Source organism: Quercus suber, unplaced genomic scaffold, assembly GCF_002906115.3.
Source record: "Quercus suber isolate HL8 unplaced genomic scaffold, Cork oak 2.0 scaffold_355, whole genome shotgun sequence".
Classification (NCBI taxonomy): domain Eukaryota; kingdom Viridiplantae; phylum Streptophyta; class Magnoliopsida; order Fagales; family Fagaceae; genus Quercus; species Quercus suber.
In genome coordinates, this window is record NW_027069807.1 from 641,038 (window position 1) to 659,149 (window position 18,112).

Consider the following 18,112-nt stretch of genomic DNA (forward strand, 5'->3'; position numbering starts at 1 on the left):
TAGATGTTCCGAAAGAGAAACATGTTAATTGTTAATGCAACTGAAGAAATTACTCCTTGAACAGTCAATGTGTATCCACAATCCAAATACTGGAATGCAGAAACTGAACAACACGCACACACACGTGTATATGACAGTATTGTTTAGAAACGAATTTTTTAGTTATAATTTTCAAGAACACAGTTACATTTTAGACAAATGTATTTTCACTCTGCTTCCCTTTGATTTTTGTTTCTTTCTCTCCATTGGAAATACCAATAAATCAATTGAGAGATACAAGCTTTTGTTAGCTTCCCTTTGATTTTATTCCGTAGGACTCCACAATTACAAGACTATATGTTTTCGCAACTAATGGAAATAACAAGAACCACGCAAATATTAGAAGCTTAGTTAGATATAACTTATTTTCATTGGTTTATTTCATCTTATGAATAAATTATATAGAAATATGGTTGTAAAATTTTTTTTTAAAAAAACTTAGAATATATAAAAATAAATATTAAAAAGCCGAACCCAAAAAAAGAAAAAAGAAAAAGACAGGCTTAGGATAATGCAATATTTACACTTTTATGACTTTCTTAAATGTTATGATTAGTAACCAAACACATCACTCCAAAATATACATGTAAAAAAAAAAAAAAAAAAAAACCAAACCATAATGCAATATTTACACTTTTATGACTTTCTTAAATGTTATGATTAGTAACCAAACACACCACTCCAAAATATACATGTAAAAAAAAAAAAAAAAAAAAAAACCCAAACCCAAAACCCTAGCATTATAAAACCTGAGGGACAGCCTAAGTTTCATTTCCTCCTCCACCACTTGCACATTGTGAAAAGCTTGCCACCATGCCTCCAAAGCTCGACCCCTCCCAAGTGGTGGACGTCTACGTCCGAGTTACCGGCGGCGAGGTCGGAGCCGCCAGCTCACTCGCCCCAAAGATCGGTCCCTTAGGTCTCTCTCCCAAAAAGATCGGAGAAGACATCGCAAAGGAGACCGCCAAGGATTGGAAGGGCCTCCGCGTCACGGTCAAGCTCACCGTCCAGAACCGCCAAGCCAAGGTCTCGGTTGTCCCCTCCGCCGCCGCCTTAGTGATCAAAGCTCTCAAGGAACCCGAGCGCGACCGCAAGAAGACGAAGAACATCAAGCACAACGGCAACATCTCGCTCGACGACGTCGTCGAGATCGCCAAGGTGATGCGCCCTAGGTCAATGGCTAAGGACCTCAGTGGAACCGTGAAGGAGATTCTCGGAACCTGCGTCTCCGTCGGATGCACCGTCGATGGCAAAGACCCTAAGGATTTGCAGCAGGAGATTTCCGATGGTGACGTGGAGGTTCCTCTCGACTGAGAGAGAGAGAGAGAGAGAGAGATCGCGAGGTTTGCTCGCTTTTTCTTCTTACTTTGTTGCCTCAGTTTGATTGCTTTTTTTAGAATTTTGAGAATGGTGGATTATTAGACTGTATTCGCTACTGTTGTTGTTGTTGTGTATTTATTTTCTATCTCTAAATTTCACAGTTTTTTTTTTTTTTTTAGGTTCTATTTTTGAATCCTGATAATGCTGGTTTAGAACAACGTTTAAATTTAATTCTATATGGATTACTTATTAGTTTTACAGTTCCTTTATTAGCGTAGTATTAGAGTATTGGATTTGGTTCTGTTGTGTTTGATGTTGGTATGGATTTTGTGGCGGTATGAATGAGATGTAATAATGGTATTTAGCATAATCTTATATTATTTGATTTGGTTATGTTGTGGCAGGAACGGAATCCTCATATATTTGAGGATATGGAAATTTCAGGGATACAATTGATAGTGGTGTTTGCTAGATTGTTGTTTGATTGGTCTCGGGCATGGAGATTTGCTGATAGTAACTCCCATTCGTGAGTTTTTTTAAATCATTATGGTTCTGCATGTAACCAAAGTAGTCTTGTGTAATAAAATAATAACTTACCAAAAAAAAAAAAGATTGAGATGGAATAATGTATTGCTCCTAGGTGTTTTTTTTTTAAGCCTTTAGATTCTACAGTGTGCTTTTGTTTAAGTAGGACTAAAATGGAGTACATGGAACATTGGAATGTAAGTTCAGTTAAAGTAGGAATAGAGACAAAGGGGCGGTAAGACTTGATTGCCAAGAGCTACTAATATACAAGTACAATCAGCTATGCTCTTTGGTACCAAATGTTGGGTGGTTAAGAAGCAACATATCTCTAAAATGAGTGTAGTAGAAATGAGAATGTTAAGATGGATAAGTGGGAATACACCTAAAGATAGGATTCAAAATGAGGAACTCCATTTAAAGATAGGGTTGCCCCTATTGATGAAAAGATGAGGGAGAGTCGCTTGAGATGGTTTGGTCATATTCAGAGAGAGAGAGAGAGAGAGAGAGAGAGAGTAATGAATTAGTATAAGAGAGTAAATTGATTTTAAGTTGAGGGAACAAAAAGAGGTAGAGTAAGGCCAAAAATAACATTAATAGAATTAATAAAAAAAAGACATGTTAATTAGGGAAGTAAAAGAGAGCATGACTTTAGATTGGATAAAATGGAGAAAAAGAATTCATGTGACCACTTAATCTTAATCTGTTAAGGAATCATAGCCAACCCCAAATTTTGGGACTAAGGTTTTGTTGTTGTTTTTGTTGCTAGTTTAGTCCATGGTTTATTGATTTAACTATTGCTGATGGCTGAGTAAGAAAGGGTTCTAAGGGTCTATTTTTCCAATGTGTCCTTAGTGAGGATCTTCTTGATCTTTTTGTGATTAAACATGGTTTCACTTGTTTAATAAAAAAAAGACATGTTAATTAGGGAAGTAAAAGAGAGCATGACTTTAGATTGGATAAAATGGAGAAAAAGAATTCATGTGACCACTTAATCTTAATCTGTTAAGGAATCATAGCCAACCCCAAATTTTGGGACTAAGGTTTTGTTGTTGTTTTTGTTGCTAGTTTAGTCCATGGTTTATTGATTTAACTATTGCTGATGGCTGAGTAAGAAAGGGTTCTAAGGGTCTATTTTTCCAATGTGTCCTTAGTGAGGATCTTCTTGATCTTTTTGTGATTAAACATGGTTTCACTTGTCGGTTTTGTTACTGATGGTAATGCATTCTTAATTATTTAGTTAAGACATGAAATAAAACTTGATGGTGTGTTGCTAAGGATTTTGTGAATGCTTCTTTTCACTTTTATTAGTTCTATCAGAAATCTGCTTTTCTTTGCGGGTGTGAAGGGAAATAAATTATTTCTTGTCTTTTATTGCTCAGAAAATGGGGTAAAAAACACATTAACACTATGTTTGGGAGTTTATAAAATGATGGAATGGATTTCATAAATCATAAAAGAATGGAATTGGAATATATGCTTGGGAGGAATGCTTAGGAGGAAATGGAATGAATATTCCATCATAGCCATTTCATTCATTCTTATTGAATCTTTAAGATCCTTTTTATTACACATTTTTTTCATTATTTTCCCTTCTTCCAAACGGACTGTAAGGTGCCCTTCTAGCAGACCGCACTCTGTATTGTAGGCTGGTGTGCGTGTGTGATAGTTTGTTCTGGAATTTTGGAAATGGCTTGTTTGTGAAGTCATTGCTTTGGACTGGGGTCTTGAGTTCTGCTTCTACAGGATGCAGACTTTTGACATTTGGAAAATTGTTATTGATAATTTTGATAGATAATATGATCAGTTATCGTTGAATTTTGATAGCCATTAATAGACTCCATTTTATTTTAGAATGTGGTGACCCATCCAAGCAATAAAGTTGCCCAATGTTCCCTAGAAAACCTTCGTGACTATTAGGTCTTCTTTCCTCCAGAAGTTTCAGACTGCATCTAAATTCTCAAGAGGATCTTCAACTTGGTAGAATGATTTTTGGATTTGTTAATTGTTATGCATTTCTATTTAGAAAACTTTCTTATTTGGTTTTGTATTATTTGATATCGATTTATTTATGATGTGGGGGGTTAATCAAGATATTGTTTTTCTGGTTTCCTTGTACACTCCCTGTGTACCAGGAAACTGTTTCTTTTGCTGTCTTTCTATTTTCTCCTTTTTCAATGAAGCTTCTTAATTTACCGATAAAATAAAAGATATTGCTTTTTCTGTGGGTCTTTGAGATTATGCTCCACAATCCCAGGAGAGATGATTTTGAAATTAGGAAACTTGAGAAGAAATAATGTGTTGAAATTTAACATAGCTCTCCTAAGTGACCCGAAAATTTTACCCATGGATACCTGGACCCTAAAACCCGATTATTGCCCGTACTTGATACCTACTTGAATTTCCTGCCCGTGGATACCTAGACAGCTAGACCTAATCCAAACTCTTTCTTTTTTTAATTAAAATATGTTGTGCAACAGCAAAAGCTTTAACATCAATTATTGTGATTTGATGCTAGTGGAAGTGCATTCACACAAACAAGAAAACAAAACATCCATAAGTGACAACAATATTTAACGTGGTTCAACCAACTCTATGCCTATGTGTCAATCAAAATATCCACTATCAATAATATGGATTATAACAATATAAATCAACGTTCACAACTCATACAATAAGACTCACAAACCTCACCAACATAAATTCACAAACCCAAAGCCCCAATACACTTAATAACTCTCACAGTCACAAAACAAACAACTCTCAATGCACAACTATGGGTAATCTTTTGACCAAATAATCTACTAACTACTCGTCGAAGAAATCCACCATATTCTTTTGAGAGTTTTTCACCTCTTCTTGCATGGGAGGAACCTTGGGCCAAAGCCACCAAATTGCTCTTCAAAAAAACTCTCTCATGTTCTTCTAAGAGCTTTTCACCTCTCGTAGGAGGAACTTTGGGCAAAAATCATCAAACCTTCTGCAACAATGCTTATTTATAATGCTTCAATTCTATCCCTCAATGGATAAAGTATTACTTCTTCAATGAGAAATTCTTTTCATTCTATGACAGAGGAAAAACCTTTTGTTATCACGCCGAAGAAACTCAAAACAAAACTAATTAGGAATTAGAGGCAATATTCAACAAAATATAATTTTAAGATAAAAATATGATTTTCAATAAACCTTTTTAAACTAAAACCAATTTCTCTCTAGTATTTTTAAATAGATGTCTAACAAGAATAATCAGTATATCCCCCACATAAAGAAAAATTGATTTTCCTTGCTAATCAGTAACTTAAGGGCCTTAAAGAGGAACCAATAACACGTGAAACAATTAAGTTTGCCTACGAAGGGATACCTTGTCTCAGTTTTATGTTTTATGTGGTAGACAATGCTACTTAGGTAAATTTATAAATACTAGAATAAAACTGGCGAAGATATCACTTTTGGTACTCGCCAAATGACTACAATAACAGGAAGGTTTATAAGCTATTTTGTGAAAGTATTGTTTAGTTTTGGCAGGAAGGTTTATCTGATGCTTTGCTTTTTTATTTTTTATACGTCGCTCTATGATGATTTTTTAATCATCGGGCCAAACCATAATTTGGTTTTGGTGTCGGTGTCACGGTGTGAATTCAAGTCCCTTATTCTTTAATGATTAAATAAACTCAAAATATGTTATGTTTCGATTTATATTTTGCCGTGAACATTTCGTACTCGTATACTCTTTTGCCTATAGTGGTGCATAAAAAGAGGGGTGAGGGGGAAAGAGGTAGTAGATACCTTGATATTGTATAAATTAAGATAATGGCTTGGTATTTGAGTTGAAAGTTATGCACAATTCTACAGACACACTTAATTTCACACCCAATTTAATACTTGATGTTGGTGCAAATACAATGGTAATAGAAATAACACAAAGAGAAACTGAAAATACTTCTGAATATTATTAACGTAAAGAGAAATTACATAATACTATTTGGACTGAGGCGCGGCACTCGCTCTCTTTAAGGAGATTCAAGTCCTTGGTTGGCTAAACTTTGTAACCGGTGCAGACCTTTTGCACAAAGTGTTCAAGCCCAAAGTTCCACCAGAAAGAACACCCTTCCTTGCCAAGAATCTCTCTATTTTTTTTCTTTGCGTATGTTGTGATTTCAGTAACTTGGATTGAGTCTGAATGAGTCTATTTATAGGCTCAATGGGCCTTACGAAATTACTACCCAATTTATTCTGATTAATTTGGTCCATTATTCTGATGTAGTGGGTGTTTCAAGATTAATTGCTGGATATTAATCTGATGGGCTTGAGTTACACAATTAATGGTTTGATAAGGAGTTTCTGAAGAATGAAAAGGCCCAAACGGATAGTCCATTAAGTGGGTTAGTGGCTCTTTATTTTCCATAGTAAAAATGGAGTATTAATTCGAGCCATTTACTCACCAACGGATATGGTAATTGCTTTGAGTGGGCTATCAAGTAGGAGGATCCAAGAGGCTGATTCATTTCCAATTTTGATATCTTCACTCTTCACCTCCCCCTTGCGCACGTATCTAGCCCAATATCTGAGTCAATATATTTTAGTCCATTAATCACCACAATTAAAAAGAATAAAATAGTCTCTCTCTTTTTCAATGTGGGATTAAACATTTTTCACTAACTCCTCATCTCCCACATCTTTACATTTATGTTATAACATTTATTTATTTTAATCATTTAATATTAAAATGCTCCAACAATCCCCCACTCATTTTAATATTAAATTTTTTAGTTAAAGATAGATTACCAGGCAAAGACGGGTCACTATGCATCATGAAGGTGTGCTCTGCATTGAACCTTCACTTAGTAAAACAGCGATCTCAACTCAGAGTTGTAGTGGTCTCCGACTTGAACTAGGACTGCTTTAGGAAATTAAGTGTCACTGCTTACACATAATAACCCAGGTGTTGACATGAGCTTTTATAGCTAGCACTTTACGGCCGTGTGTTGATCCCGGTTTCATGATGTATTTGAGACTAAGTCCAAATCTCATAGGGAGCGGCCCCACCCCCACACTCACATAGGTGAAATTTTGTCAAGGGTGCTCCTGTAATTCTGACACCCCACTCATACGAGCTACAAATTTCATTAAGAGTTTTTTAACTCATCCTCTCCACATTACAGGATAAATGCACTTACATCATAGAGATGAACAATTAAAAAATTATTTACAAAATAAATAATTAAGAAAAATAAATTGTGCATTTCTTACGATCATCTATGATTCATTTTTCCCATTGAACCCAATTCTCAGGATCTCTGGTCCTCGGGTTGGGTATCCTCATACATGGCTCATGATTCTATGGACTTTAGTCCCATCCCCCTCGATATATTCCAGACTCTATCTTTTGCCAAGGCCTTGGTAAATGGATCTGCAAGATTATCATTAGATTTAATATAATCCACAGTTATGATGTCACCACTCAAATAAGATCGCACAGTACTGTGCTTTCTTCTTATAGGTCTGGATTTACCGTTGTAGTAACGGTTTTTAACTCTACCAATTGTAGCAGTGCTATCACAATGAATTAATATAGGGGGAATTGGCTTTTCCCAAAGTGGAATTTCATATAACAAATCTCTAAGCCAATTTGCCTCTTCACTAGTTGAAGCTAATGCTATTAATTCAGCTTCCATTGTTGAATTAGCAATTATTGTTTGCTTTTTGGATTTCCAACAAATAGTACTACTACCTAAAGTAAAAATATAATCAGTGGTAGAGAGAGAATCACCTAACAAAGTATTCCAATCGGCATCACTAAAACCTTCAATCACAACAAGGTACTTTTTATAAAATAAGCCATAGTTTTTTGTACCAATTAAATATCTCATGACTCGCTCAATAGCTAGCCAATGATCTTTACTAGGCTTGCTAGTAAATCTACTAAGCACTCCTACTGCATATGCAATGTCAGGTCTAGTACAATCAGTAGCAAAACGCAAACTACCAATGATACTAGCATAATCCTTTTGATTAAAAATCTCATCATCATTATTCACAGGAAATAAATGAACACTAGGATCAAAGGGAGTAGCTACATTTTTGTGATCATAAAAATTATATTTTCTCAATATTTTCTCAACATAATGTGATTGATCAATATATATTCCATCACATGCTTTTGTAATTTTCATGCCCAAAATAAAATTAGCCTCACCAAGATCTTTCATATCAAAATGGCTTTTAAGCATATTTTTTGTCTCATTTATAACATGCATATTTGAGTCAAAAATCAACATTCAATTTAAACATTCCATCACAAGCATAACCTTTGCCCACAAATAATCCATTTTTAGTGATTACATAATTATCAGATTCTATAGTTTGCTTGAAGCCAACATTGTTAAGCAAAAAACTTGACATCAAATTCTTCCTCATGGACGGAGTGTAAAGAACATCTTTCAATGTTAGCACGCGTCCAAAAGTGAATTTCAATACAACCTCACCACTTCCAAGAACCTTGGTTTTGCTAGAGTCACCAAGCATAACAGTTTTTTTTTCTTCAAAAGGAGTGTACAACTTGAACCAATTTTTGTCATAGTAGACGTGCCTATTAGCACCAGAATCTGCCCACCCCCTTCAACATATTGCACCATATTGATGTCTGTAATCATAGCCACTAAAGGCTCTTCGGTTACGTTAGCCTGCGGGACAGATTCACGTTTTCGAAATTTGCAAAATCGAGCAATATGCCCACTCTTGCACAGACAAAACAGGATCTATTAAATTGATCTTGTGAAGGGGGTCCTTGGTTCTTATTGTAATTTTATTTTGGTTTCCCTTCCTTGAGGTCTATTATTATTTTTAAATGCTCTCTTTTTGGCTTCAATTGACTATTTCTAGGAAAATAATTTTTGGGCATATTATTATTGGCTGAAATAAGGTTTACCTTTGTGGTAGAATTACCGTTGCTCTCTTGTGTCATGAGTGCATCTTGTCATCTAGCCTCCTCCTCCACACGGATGCGTGTGATCAAAGTCTCCAAAGATGTCTCCTTTTGTTTGTGCCGCAAAGTCTTTTGGAATTCCCTCCAAGATTGTGATAGTTTGTCAATTATGCCAGCTACCACCAAATTGTCTCCAATCTTTATGCCTTCGGATGTCAATTCTGCAACGATCATTTGGAAGTTTTGTGCTTGATCCACCATCGATTTTCCATCCACATTTGGTAACGGAAAAATCTGTTAGCAGATACTTCTTTGCACCTGCCTCCTCGGTATCATACTTGCTTTGTAAAACTTTCCAAATTTTCTTAGCAGAATTGTAAGTTGTATCATAATAATCATAGAAATGATCGGCAAGACAATTCAATAGATAAGAACGACAATTATACTCATCTTTTGTATATTTATCTATTTTTTTCTGGTGGAGAATATATTCTTCATCACTCATCTCATCAGTAGGAACTTTTGATGGATTCTTGTCAGTGAAGATGTAGGAGACTTTGAGAAGACTCAAGTAGAAGAGGACCTTTCCTTTCCACCTCTTGAAGTGGGCTCCCTTAAAGCAAAAGGGCTTGTTAAGATCTCCAACAAGCTCATTTGGTTTCTCTTGTGTCGATTCCATGTGATTGAATCTCCTTAAAATTGTTGGTGCAAATACAATGGTAATAGAAATAACACAAAGAGAAACTGAAAATACTTCTGAATATTATTAATAAAGAGAAATTACACAACACTATTTGGACTGAGGCACGGCACTCGCTCTTTTTAGGGAGATTCATTTTCAATTTTGATACCTCCACTCTTCACCTCCCCCTTGTGCACGTATCTAGCCCAATATCTGAGTCAATACATTTTAGCCCATTAATCACCACAATTAAAAAAAATAAAATAGTCTCTCTCCTTTTCAATGTGGGATTAAACATTTTTCACTAACTCCTCATCTCCCACATCTTTACATTTATGTTATAACATTTATTTATTTTAATCATTTAATATTAAAATGCTCCAACACTTGACACTTTCACATAAGTCTATCACAAACACCATTTTTATTATGTATCATTTATAACTTGACACATAATCCATAGCCTTACTATTGTGCAAAAATAAATGTGACAAAATTACCCTTTCTTTTCTTTCCCCCGTTTTTCAACCACTATCTTTCCCATTTCTGTTTTTTCTTTATTATTAAATATGGTTGGGACTTGGGAGAATATTGTTTTTCCTTGGGCCTAGAACGATAACTAAATTACTTAATTCGTGTTATAATCGCAAGGCCTATTCAAAAGCCCCAACCCAACAAAATTTCTAAGATCTTTGTTCTGGCCCACACCCCAAAAACAAATCTCAGTTACACAAACACTGTGATTTAGGCAGTGGGCTGGCATGGGCCTTGTTTCATGACTTGGGTTTATATTTGACTGATACGTAGTTAAGTTAATTATGGGACCTCTAAAAGACCAACATATTATTGAGAAAATATATAAAGCTGTTGGGAGCAGGCAAGGATGAAGGTTTGATTTTAATTGACCATTATGCTGCTCACACGCATTCACTAGATACCTTAACCAAATATGAAACCTGTTCATAGAAATAGGTGTTTTGACAAAGCATCCAAGGACTATACCAAGTCGGCAAGGCCAAGCAGGCCCACCTTGGCTTGAGTCATTGGTTAGTATGGAATCCAGTATAAAGTACTTCTTTAATAGCCAATGCATCGATTCGAGAAGAAAAAGAAAGAAGAATAGGGCGCATATTTGAGTTTTAAGTAAATTCCCATGTGAAACTTGGAAGATCAACATCATAGATCAAAGAAAATTGCTATATTTATAACACTTTCACAACAAATTTTAAGTGGCAAACTGTTATTTGCTATTACAAATAGATAAAAAAGTAATTTAAGTCATGGATTCAAATTATAACCAATAATAATTTACCATTTATGATTTGTTGTGAAAATTTTATAGATGTAATACTTCTCTAGATCAAATGAGCTACACTACTTTGTGAAAGTACTCTTTAGTTTTTGCAGGAAGGTTTATTTGCTACTTTGCATTTTTTTGGTTTGTTATATATGTGATAGATTTAAATATTTATTGCTCATTACATGATTGTTTTTTTTTTTTTTTTAAATTTTATTATCAAGCCAAAACACCAATTAGTTTTTGTTGTTGGTGGAATTTGAACTCAAAGTCCTTTGTTCTTTAACGACTTAATAAACTTCAACGATTTTATGTTTAAATCTATATTTCACAATGAGTTTCTAGTCCTCATATACTCTTTTGCTTGTGGTGGTGCATTAGAAATGGGAGGAGGGGGAAAGAGATAGTAAATTTCAATATATTTTAGCCCTAATAATTCTACAAACACTCAATTCAACACTCAACATTTTTATATAGGTCCATCACTGATACTATTTTTATTATACACCAATTATAACTTGACACTTTAATTAGACGTGAAAATGAGTGTGCACTGTGTTCCTAGCTTTATTCATTACCTTATTATTGTGAAAATTTGGGTGTGACAAACCCTTCCTCTCTTTCACTCGTTTTCCGACTTCTCTCCATTTTATTATTTTATATAATTGGGAGAATATTGTTTTTTCTTGTGCTTTGTAATTCGTGTTATAATCTCAAGGCATGTTAAAAAAAACCCAAACCAAACATTTTCACGAAATTTCCAAGTTCTCTGTTATGGCCCACACAAAAACAAAAAATCTCAGTTACACAAACATGTTTGTGTTCTAGGCAGTACTGGGCTGGCATGGGCCTCCTCGTTTCATGACTTGGGTTTAAATTTACTGTGACTAATACATAGTTATGTTAATTATGGGGCCGCTAAGAAATAGTAAGAATTAATGTTTGCTTTTGATGAAAGGCAAGAATTGGCGTTCACTTTAACAGTGGCGTCGGCAGAATAATGGGACTTTGTAGGTAGGCCTACAATCGAAATTGACTTATCAATGATATTCTTATACTTTTGTTAGCCCTTGTTGGTTGCCAATCTCAACTTTTAATCCATTTCACAATCTTTCCCAAACATGTGGCCACATATATCCTGCCTTTACAAGTAAGTTTCTTAATCATAACCCTTGTAGCATCTACATGTTTCACGTTCTATAAATAAAAATGGTCTCTCCAAAAAATGATATTTGTCTTTTAGTAAGTGAAATTTATAAGTTTAGGTTCATTATCTTTATTTTTGGAAATTAGAAACTAAGAAACTAGAGGCCAGGGGGAAAAGCTTGGGTCCAAATGCTTTAGTGCACTGGACACAAGCCAAGTTAATAACCAAATGAGATTGGTTTATATTATGTATATCCTTATCCATATCCCTATCCTATTTCATATTTGAGACAAGGAAAACCCACAAAGAATAGGTCGAGATAATGAGATGATTACATCAATTATGAGAGAGAGAGAGAGTAATTACTATATGGGTGTCCATTTTTTTTTTTTTTTAAGTTGTCCTTTTTTTACAAAAATATTAGTTGTCACTTTATAAGTTACAACGTCCATTAAACTTCTCACATATTTATTTCATCCTTCTATCTTTTTAATAAGGTTGAGATATTTTTCATCGTCTATTGAAGGCGTACATCTTTTGCTAAGAATAACAAGTCACATGTGTGATTTTTTTTTTTTTTTTTTTTTTTTTTCTTGTGGTCATATTTTCCAACAAATCTTTCACTTTTCCGATTTGATTTGTAGTTGATGCGTAGTTAATTGGTATTTGAGAAACACACATCTTTTACCATCCAAATAAAACAAACTTAATGATGGACCACATTTTATTTTTTTATTGTGAACTTCTATATATAGGTGTGATCGTTCAATTCACCACTCTATGCGCCCAAATAAAATAAAAATAGAAGTTTTAAAAAACCAAGTGACAATCAACTAAGATTTTCAGCAAAGACTGGACTACAAAGTACAACAACCCATTCTCTCACCCCCCCCCCCCCCCCCCCCCCCCAAAAAAAAAAAAAAAACAAACAACCCATGTGTTAAAAACTCAAAATCAAACGGCTGATGCGATGTATCTGGACAAATGTTGAGATTTTAGACGTGAATTTCTTACTAACTTTGACCAAAATAGAGATTGCGGCTGTGAAGTATGAAGTCGGTGAAAAAAAATGGAAAGTATCATTATCATTTCCTCATACGTGCATGGTTCACTTGTCATTTGTTAATTACCAAACAATTTGATTCTTTTGTGTATGCTTATATCCACTCAAATCCTTCATTTTTTTTTTTCTTTCTAGGTTGAAGTTAAAACTATTTTATTATTGTGGGAAAAGACATTCTCCATCTGGTTATAAAAAAAATAAAATAAACATTGGAAAAAGAAAACACCTATTATTTATTTATTAGGTGACCAAATCAAAAATGAAAAACCAAAGCTAAAAAAAAATGACAACACATGAAATGCTTTGATTCTTCTTTTGCCTATAATTCAATCTAGCCATGCAACTTCTAATTTATTTATTTCATTCTTTTAACTTCTTTTATGTTCACTTTCGTTTGAGGAATTGCCATTAAGTGTTTCAAAACAACGCAATTTTTAAATTTACAAAACAATTTTATTTCAATATATCTAACAGCACTATGTGGCAAAATTGGGCAGAATGACTACATTGAACAAAAATAAATTAAGTTAGAGTCTTGAAAGGAATACATAAAAAATTATAAGACAAAAAAAATTGAATTTTGAATAAAGTTAAAGAATGCAATTCGTAATTCAACCTAATTTTAACCATTTATATTTAAACACGTGCCTCAAACTGTGTTAAGTCACCAATATCTTAAATGGATATCAAAGTAATGGAAATCAATATTTATTAAATTGTGATGGTGTAACAAAATTTGAACAATTCATTTAGCTAAATGAATTATTAGGGACTCTAAGAATCATTGGGTGACATTACCTTAAATTCTTCGGAAGATCTCAATTAGGATGGAGCAATATTGTCTATACATACAATGGGAAACAATTCCTGTTGGCGGGTTGTATATATTTATGTCATGTAGAGAGATATATACAACTATATGAATCAATCTAAACTCAACTCCGTTTATTAGTTGCGTCATAAATGCATATTTAATAATAATAAAAGAACTAAAAGTTCTCAATGCATATACTACAACAACAACAAAAATCCCCATGAAGGTTCATGTCAAATTAATGACAGGTTAAGATTCTTGTATGTAAATGGAATATGAATTGTACCATCTAAACAAGTCAGCTTTTCTTCTTCTTTTACTCGTATCCAATTACAGTAAATTCTAATTCATTAAATTTGTATCATGGTTAATTGCAAATTATATGAAATATTGTCATTATTACATCACAACATAACTTATTATTAAAATGAGTGTTTTTAGGGTATCCTCATCGAAAGGAGATGATATTAGGTGTTATAGGAATATGTAACCTTCCTCGTCATGGAGTGAAAGTGTTTTTTTTTTTTTTTTATTCAACTGATTATGAATTTTTTTATTAAAAAAAAAAATCTCTTTTAATAACATATTCTCTATTTATATAAAATAATATTTTAATTATATAATATAATATTTTTATTAAATTACATTATATATATATATATAATATATTATATGTTCCTTTACATAAAATTTATAAAAATATAAAATATTTTTAAATAACACATGCATCATTTAATCTACAAGTATGTGCTGTATATTTCACTTGAGATATCTTCAACAATTTTATGAGACAATTGTCGTGTAATTTTACTTGGGTAAATTCAAATTACTAAATATGGCAACACCTCAGCTTGGATTCAACTAATGGCTTGTTTGGAAGTTTAGAGAGGGAGGAGAGTAGAGGGGAGTAGAGGGGAGGGGAGTAGTGAGGAGGAGAGTAGAGAAAAATGATTCCCCTCCACCTTGTTTGGATGTTTTTAAAATTAGTAAGGGGGAAGGGAGTAATTAGCCCTTCCCCTTGTGTAATTTTGTTAATATAATAAGAGTAAATTAGGTAATTTACTTGGTCAATAGTTTATGTACTCTACTCTCCCTCCAAATCTCTCCAATTTGGGAGAATTAAAAATGGGGGGCTAGAGGGAGTTGAAACCCCTCCAAACCCCTCCCCCTCTTTCCTTAAAAAACTTCCAAATAAGGTAATTAGATTACTCTCCCTCTCTCTACTCTACTCCCCCTTCTTTTTTAAACATCCAAACAGGCCATAAGTCAACCTCTAACCTGTTTAGGTCCTAGAACAAAGAAATGCATTTTTTTTATTGAATGTAGTTCCTCAGGTTTATCCTGAATTTCTTCATCTGCTTCAATTTCATTCCTATTATTATCTTCTCTGGCTGCCACTGTTGCTGCTGGCATTTCATCAACTTCTTTAACGAGAAGGGTTCGGTCTACAACTTGAACAAGTCACATAAACTAACATAAATAAAGCTTTTTTTTTTTTTCTCAACCTTTGGTTCATTTAAAAAACCCTTATTTCTATTTTTTAAGTGATTAGAATTGAAACCTTTTATATGAAAAGACAGTACCATTTTTATTCTTTAATAACATAATTCCAAAAGCAGTGGAAGAATCTATTTTTTTCATATAAACTGTAAAACAAAAATGATCAAAGGCGTATAGTAAGTGCTGCACAAGACTTGTCAGAAAATGCAGAGAAAGTTTCTCTAAGAAACGAGGAAATGTGGGGTCGGTGAAAGCGAAAGAAACCAAAGGAATTAGTAGCTGATTTCAGTTCTCAATTTGCTGTAATCAAATGCTAATCCTTTCTGTTTAAACTTTAAACCAAAAATCCTTGTATTTTTTACGCTCCCTTGTATTCCTCTTCCATTATATAACCTCTACACTACCTCAGATTTCTACACCAAAACCAAAAACTCTCTCACTCACTCACCAAAGCTTCAGCCTTTTGCGCTTTTTTTTTCTTAATCTTTCATATGGCCAGGGAAGTTTCAGCCAAAGACTACCACGACCCACCTCCAGCACCGTTACTCGATCCTGTGGAGCTAACCAAGTGGTCCTTTTACAGGGCTTTGATAGCTGAGTTTATAGCTACTTTGCTGTTTCTATATGTCACGGTGCTGACTGTGATTGGCTACAAGAGCCATGTTGGTGACGACTGTGGTGGTCTTGACCATCTTGGGATTGCTTGGGCCTTTGGCGGCATGATTTTCATTCTTGCTTACTGCATTGCTGATATTTCATGTATGTGGGTTTTCATTTCTCTCTTTCTTTCTTACTTTCCTTCTTTTGTTAAGGTTTGCTTTCATTGCTTTTAAAGTTATACATTACAATTTAGTATGCATTAAGCTTCAGGTAATTAAGGTTGTTTTTGGTTAAATATTTCAGGTGGGATTTTCTTTCTTTGTTTTCTTACGTGGATTTTAGCTTAGCTATTAGCTAACTTTAAGAGTTGGGTTTGTGCGTAGATGGTCACATTAACCCAGCAGTGACATTCGGGAACTTATTGGCTCGTAATGTGTCGCTGATCCGAGCCGTGATGTACATGGTGGCTCAGTGCTTGGGAGCCATCTGTGGTGCTGGGATCGTCAAGGCCTTTCAGAAGGGTTTTTACGAAAGGAATGGTGGTGGTGCCAACATGGTCTCTCATGGGTACAGCAAAGGCGCTGGATTGGGCGCCGAGATCATAGGGACCTTTGTGCTTGTATACACCGTCTTCTCTGCCACTGATCCCAAAAGGAAAGCTAAAGATTCCAATGCTCCGGCATGTACCTTAACATTCTGAGATTCAGTTCACTATAAACTTAAAACTATAGAGTTTTTTGCATGGTAAAAAAAATTGGAAATGTATGTTACACACTACCTATTTCACATAAAATAACAATTATCCAAAAAAAAAAANGAATCCGTGGGGACGCCTCCTATGAACAACCTAAGAATTTTCCTATTTTGTTTCACGGCAATTGTAGATTATTGTTTGTGCCCTCAGCCTTGGACTATTTTTTAGCCACAAATGAATGATTATGGATTATAGTCTAAGTTATACTATCAATATTGTTTTATTGACAGATTGTGTATTGTAATGAATTGAAGGTTTTGGCACCACTTTCCATTGGATTTGCGGTGTTCATGGTTCACTTGGCCACCATCCCAATCACTGGCACTGGCATCAACCCCGCTAGGAGTTTTGGTGCTGCTGTTATCTACAACAAGGCCGAGGCATGGGATGACCATGTTAGTACACTTTTCTTACTTAGACTATTGATTATATGCATTATTACTAAAATTGTTTCTTTGTTGTATCATCTCATTATATGCATAGTATATATACAACAACGACGATCATGAGAAGTTATAAAATTTTAGAATTGACTATGGATTCTCGGCAGACTATGATTATGATCGGTTATATGTATATATGCATTGTATCAATATAAATATTCATACCCCCTACCCCTCAAAAAATGGTGTATCTTATGTACTTGTTATTTTCTTTTCCAGTGGATCTTTTGGGTTGGGCCATTCATTGGTGCAACCATTGCAGCTCTCTACCACCGATTCGTGATGAGTGCAGGTGCTGCGTAAGCTCTTGGGCCATTCAAGAGCAACCCCCATGTTTGATTAATAAAGAGGCTTAATTATTTGATTCCTTCTTCCTGGTTCTCCAGATAAAAATGACATTGGAAGAAGGATTTGATATCGTTAGAAGAATAATGGAGGAGTGCTTATGCTTGTGTATGAATGTTTCTTTGGCTCTCTTAAATAATTTCCTTGGAGAGTTAAGAAAAGCATAAAATTGTAGATAAAGCCTGTTTGATCCGCCATGTTTCCCTCTATCCACTTCCCTTTGAATTTACTTGTGAGTTGTCGTTTTCAATATATCTTTGGCACTTTGTACTCTTTATGCTTTAAAATACAGTTTGAGCTACGTGGTCAAGTGTTCACTTTCTAAAGTCTGAAATTGCTCATAGTGCCTAGTGGAAGAATTACATAGAAGCAGGTTGAAAAGGCAATCTACTGAATTCAAATCGTTCACAAAGTCTCACTATATCATCATGAAAAAGATGCAAAATTAGGTGACATGAAAATTGAACCCAAAAAAGAGAAACTCTTGCTTAATATGGCTATTTTAAGTGCAACATGGAGAGCAATTTACATGATATAACAAAAGGAAAGGACATGACAGCGGTTTAAAACTTTAAACATTACATGGTATCTTAGACAGCACTCTTCAAATACAATGGTTTTGGTGCTGTGGGTATCGTCGACCTAGGTCATTCATCACCGG

At 34.4% G+C, this 18,112-nt stretch overlaps 2 protein-coding genes across 2 annotated transcripts; both read left to right on the top strand.

The window, feature by feature from the left end:
* Positions 1-765: 765 nt before the first annotated feature.
* LOC111991645 (large ribosomal subunit protein uL11) lies at positions 766-1,617 on the top strand. Its single transcript, XM_024023436.2, has one exon. The coding sequence runs from the start codon at positions 853-855 to the stop codon at positions 1,351-1,353; it is 501 nt and encodes a 166-aa protein (XP_023879204.1). The 5' UTR covers positions 766-852; the 3' UTR covers positions 1,354-1,617.
* Positions 1,618-15,780: 14,163 nt separating this feature from the next.
* Positions 15,781-17,701, top strand: LOC111991644 (probable aquaporin PIP2-5). Its single transcript, XM_024023435.2, is given in 4 exon segments — positions 15,781-16,068; positions 16,293-16,588; positions 16,918-17,058; positions 17,326-17,701. Coding segments are annotated over 4 exon segments (825 nt in total). The 5' UTR covers positions 15,781-15,800; the 3' UTR covers positions 17,446-17,701.
* Positions 17,702-18,112: the final 411 nt, after the last annotated feature.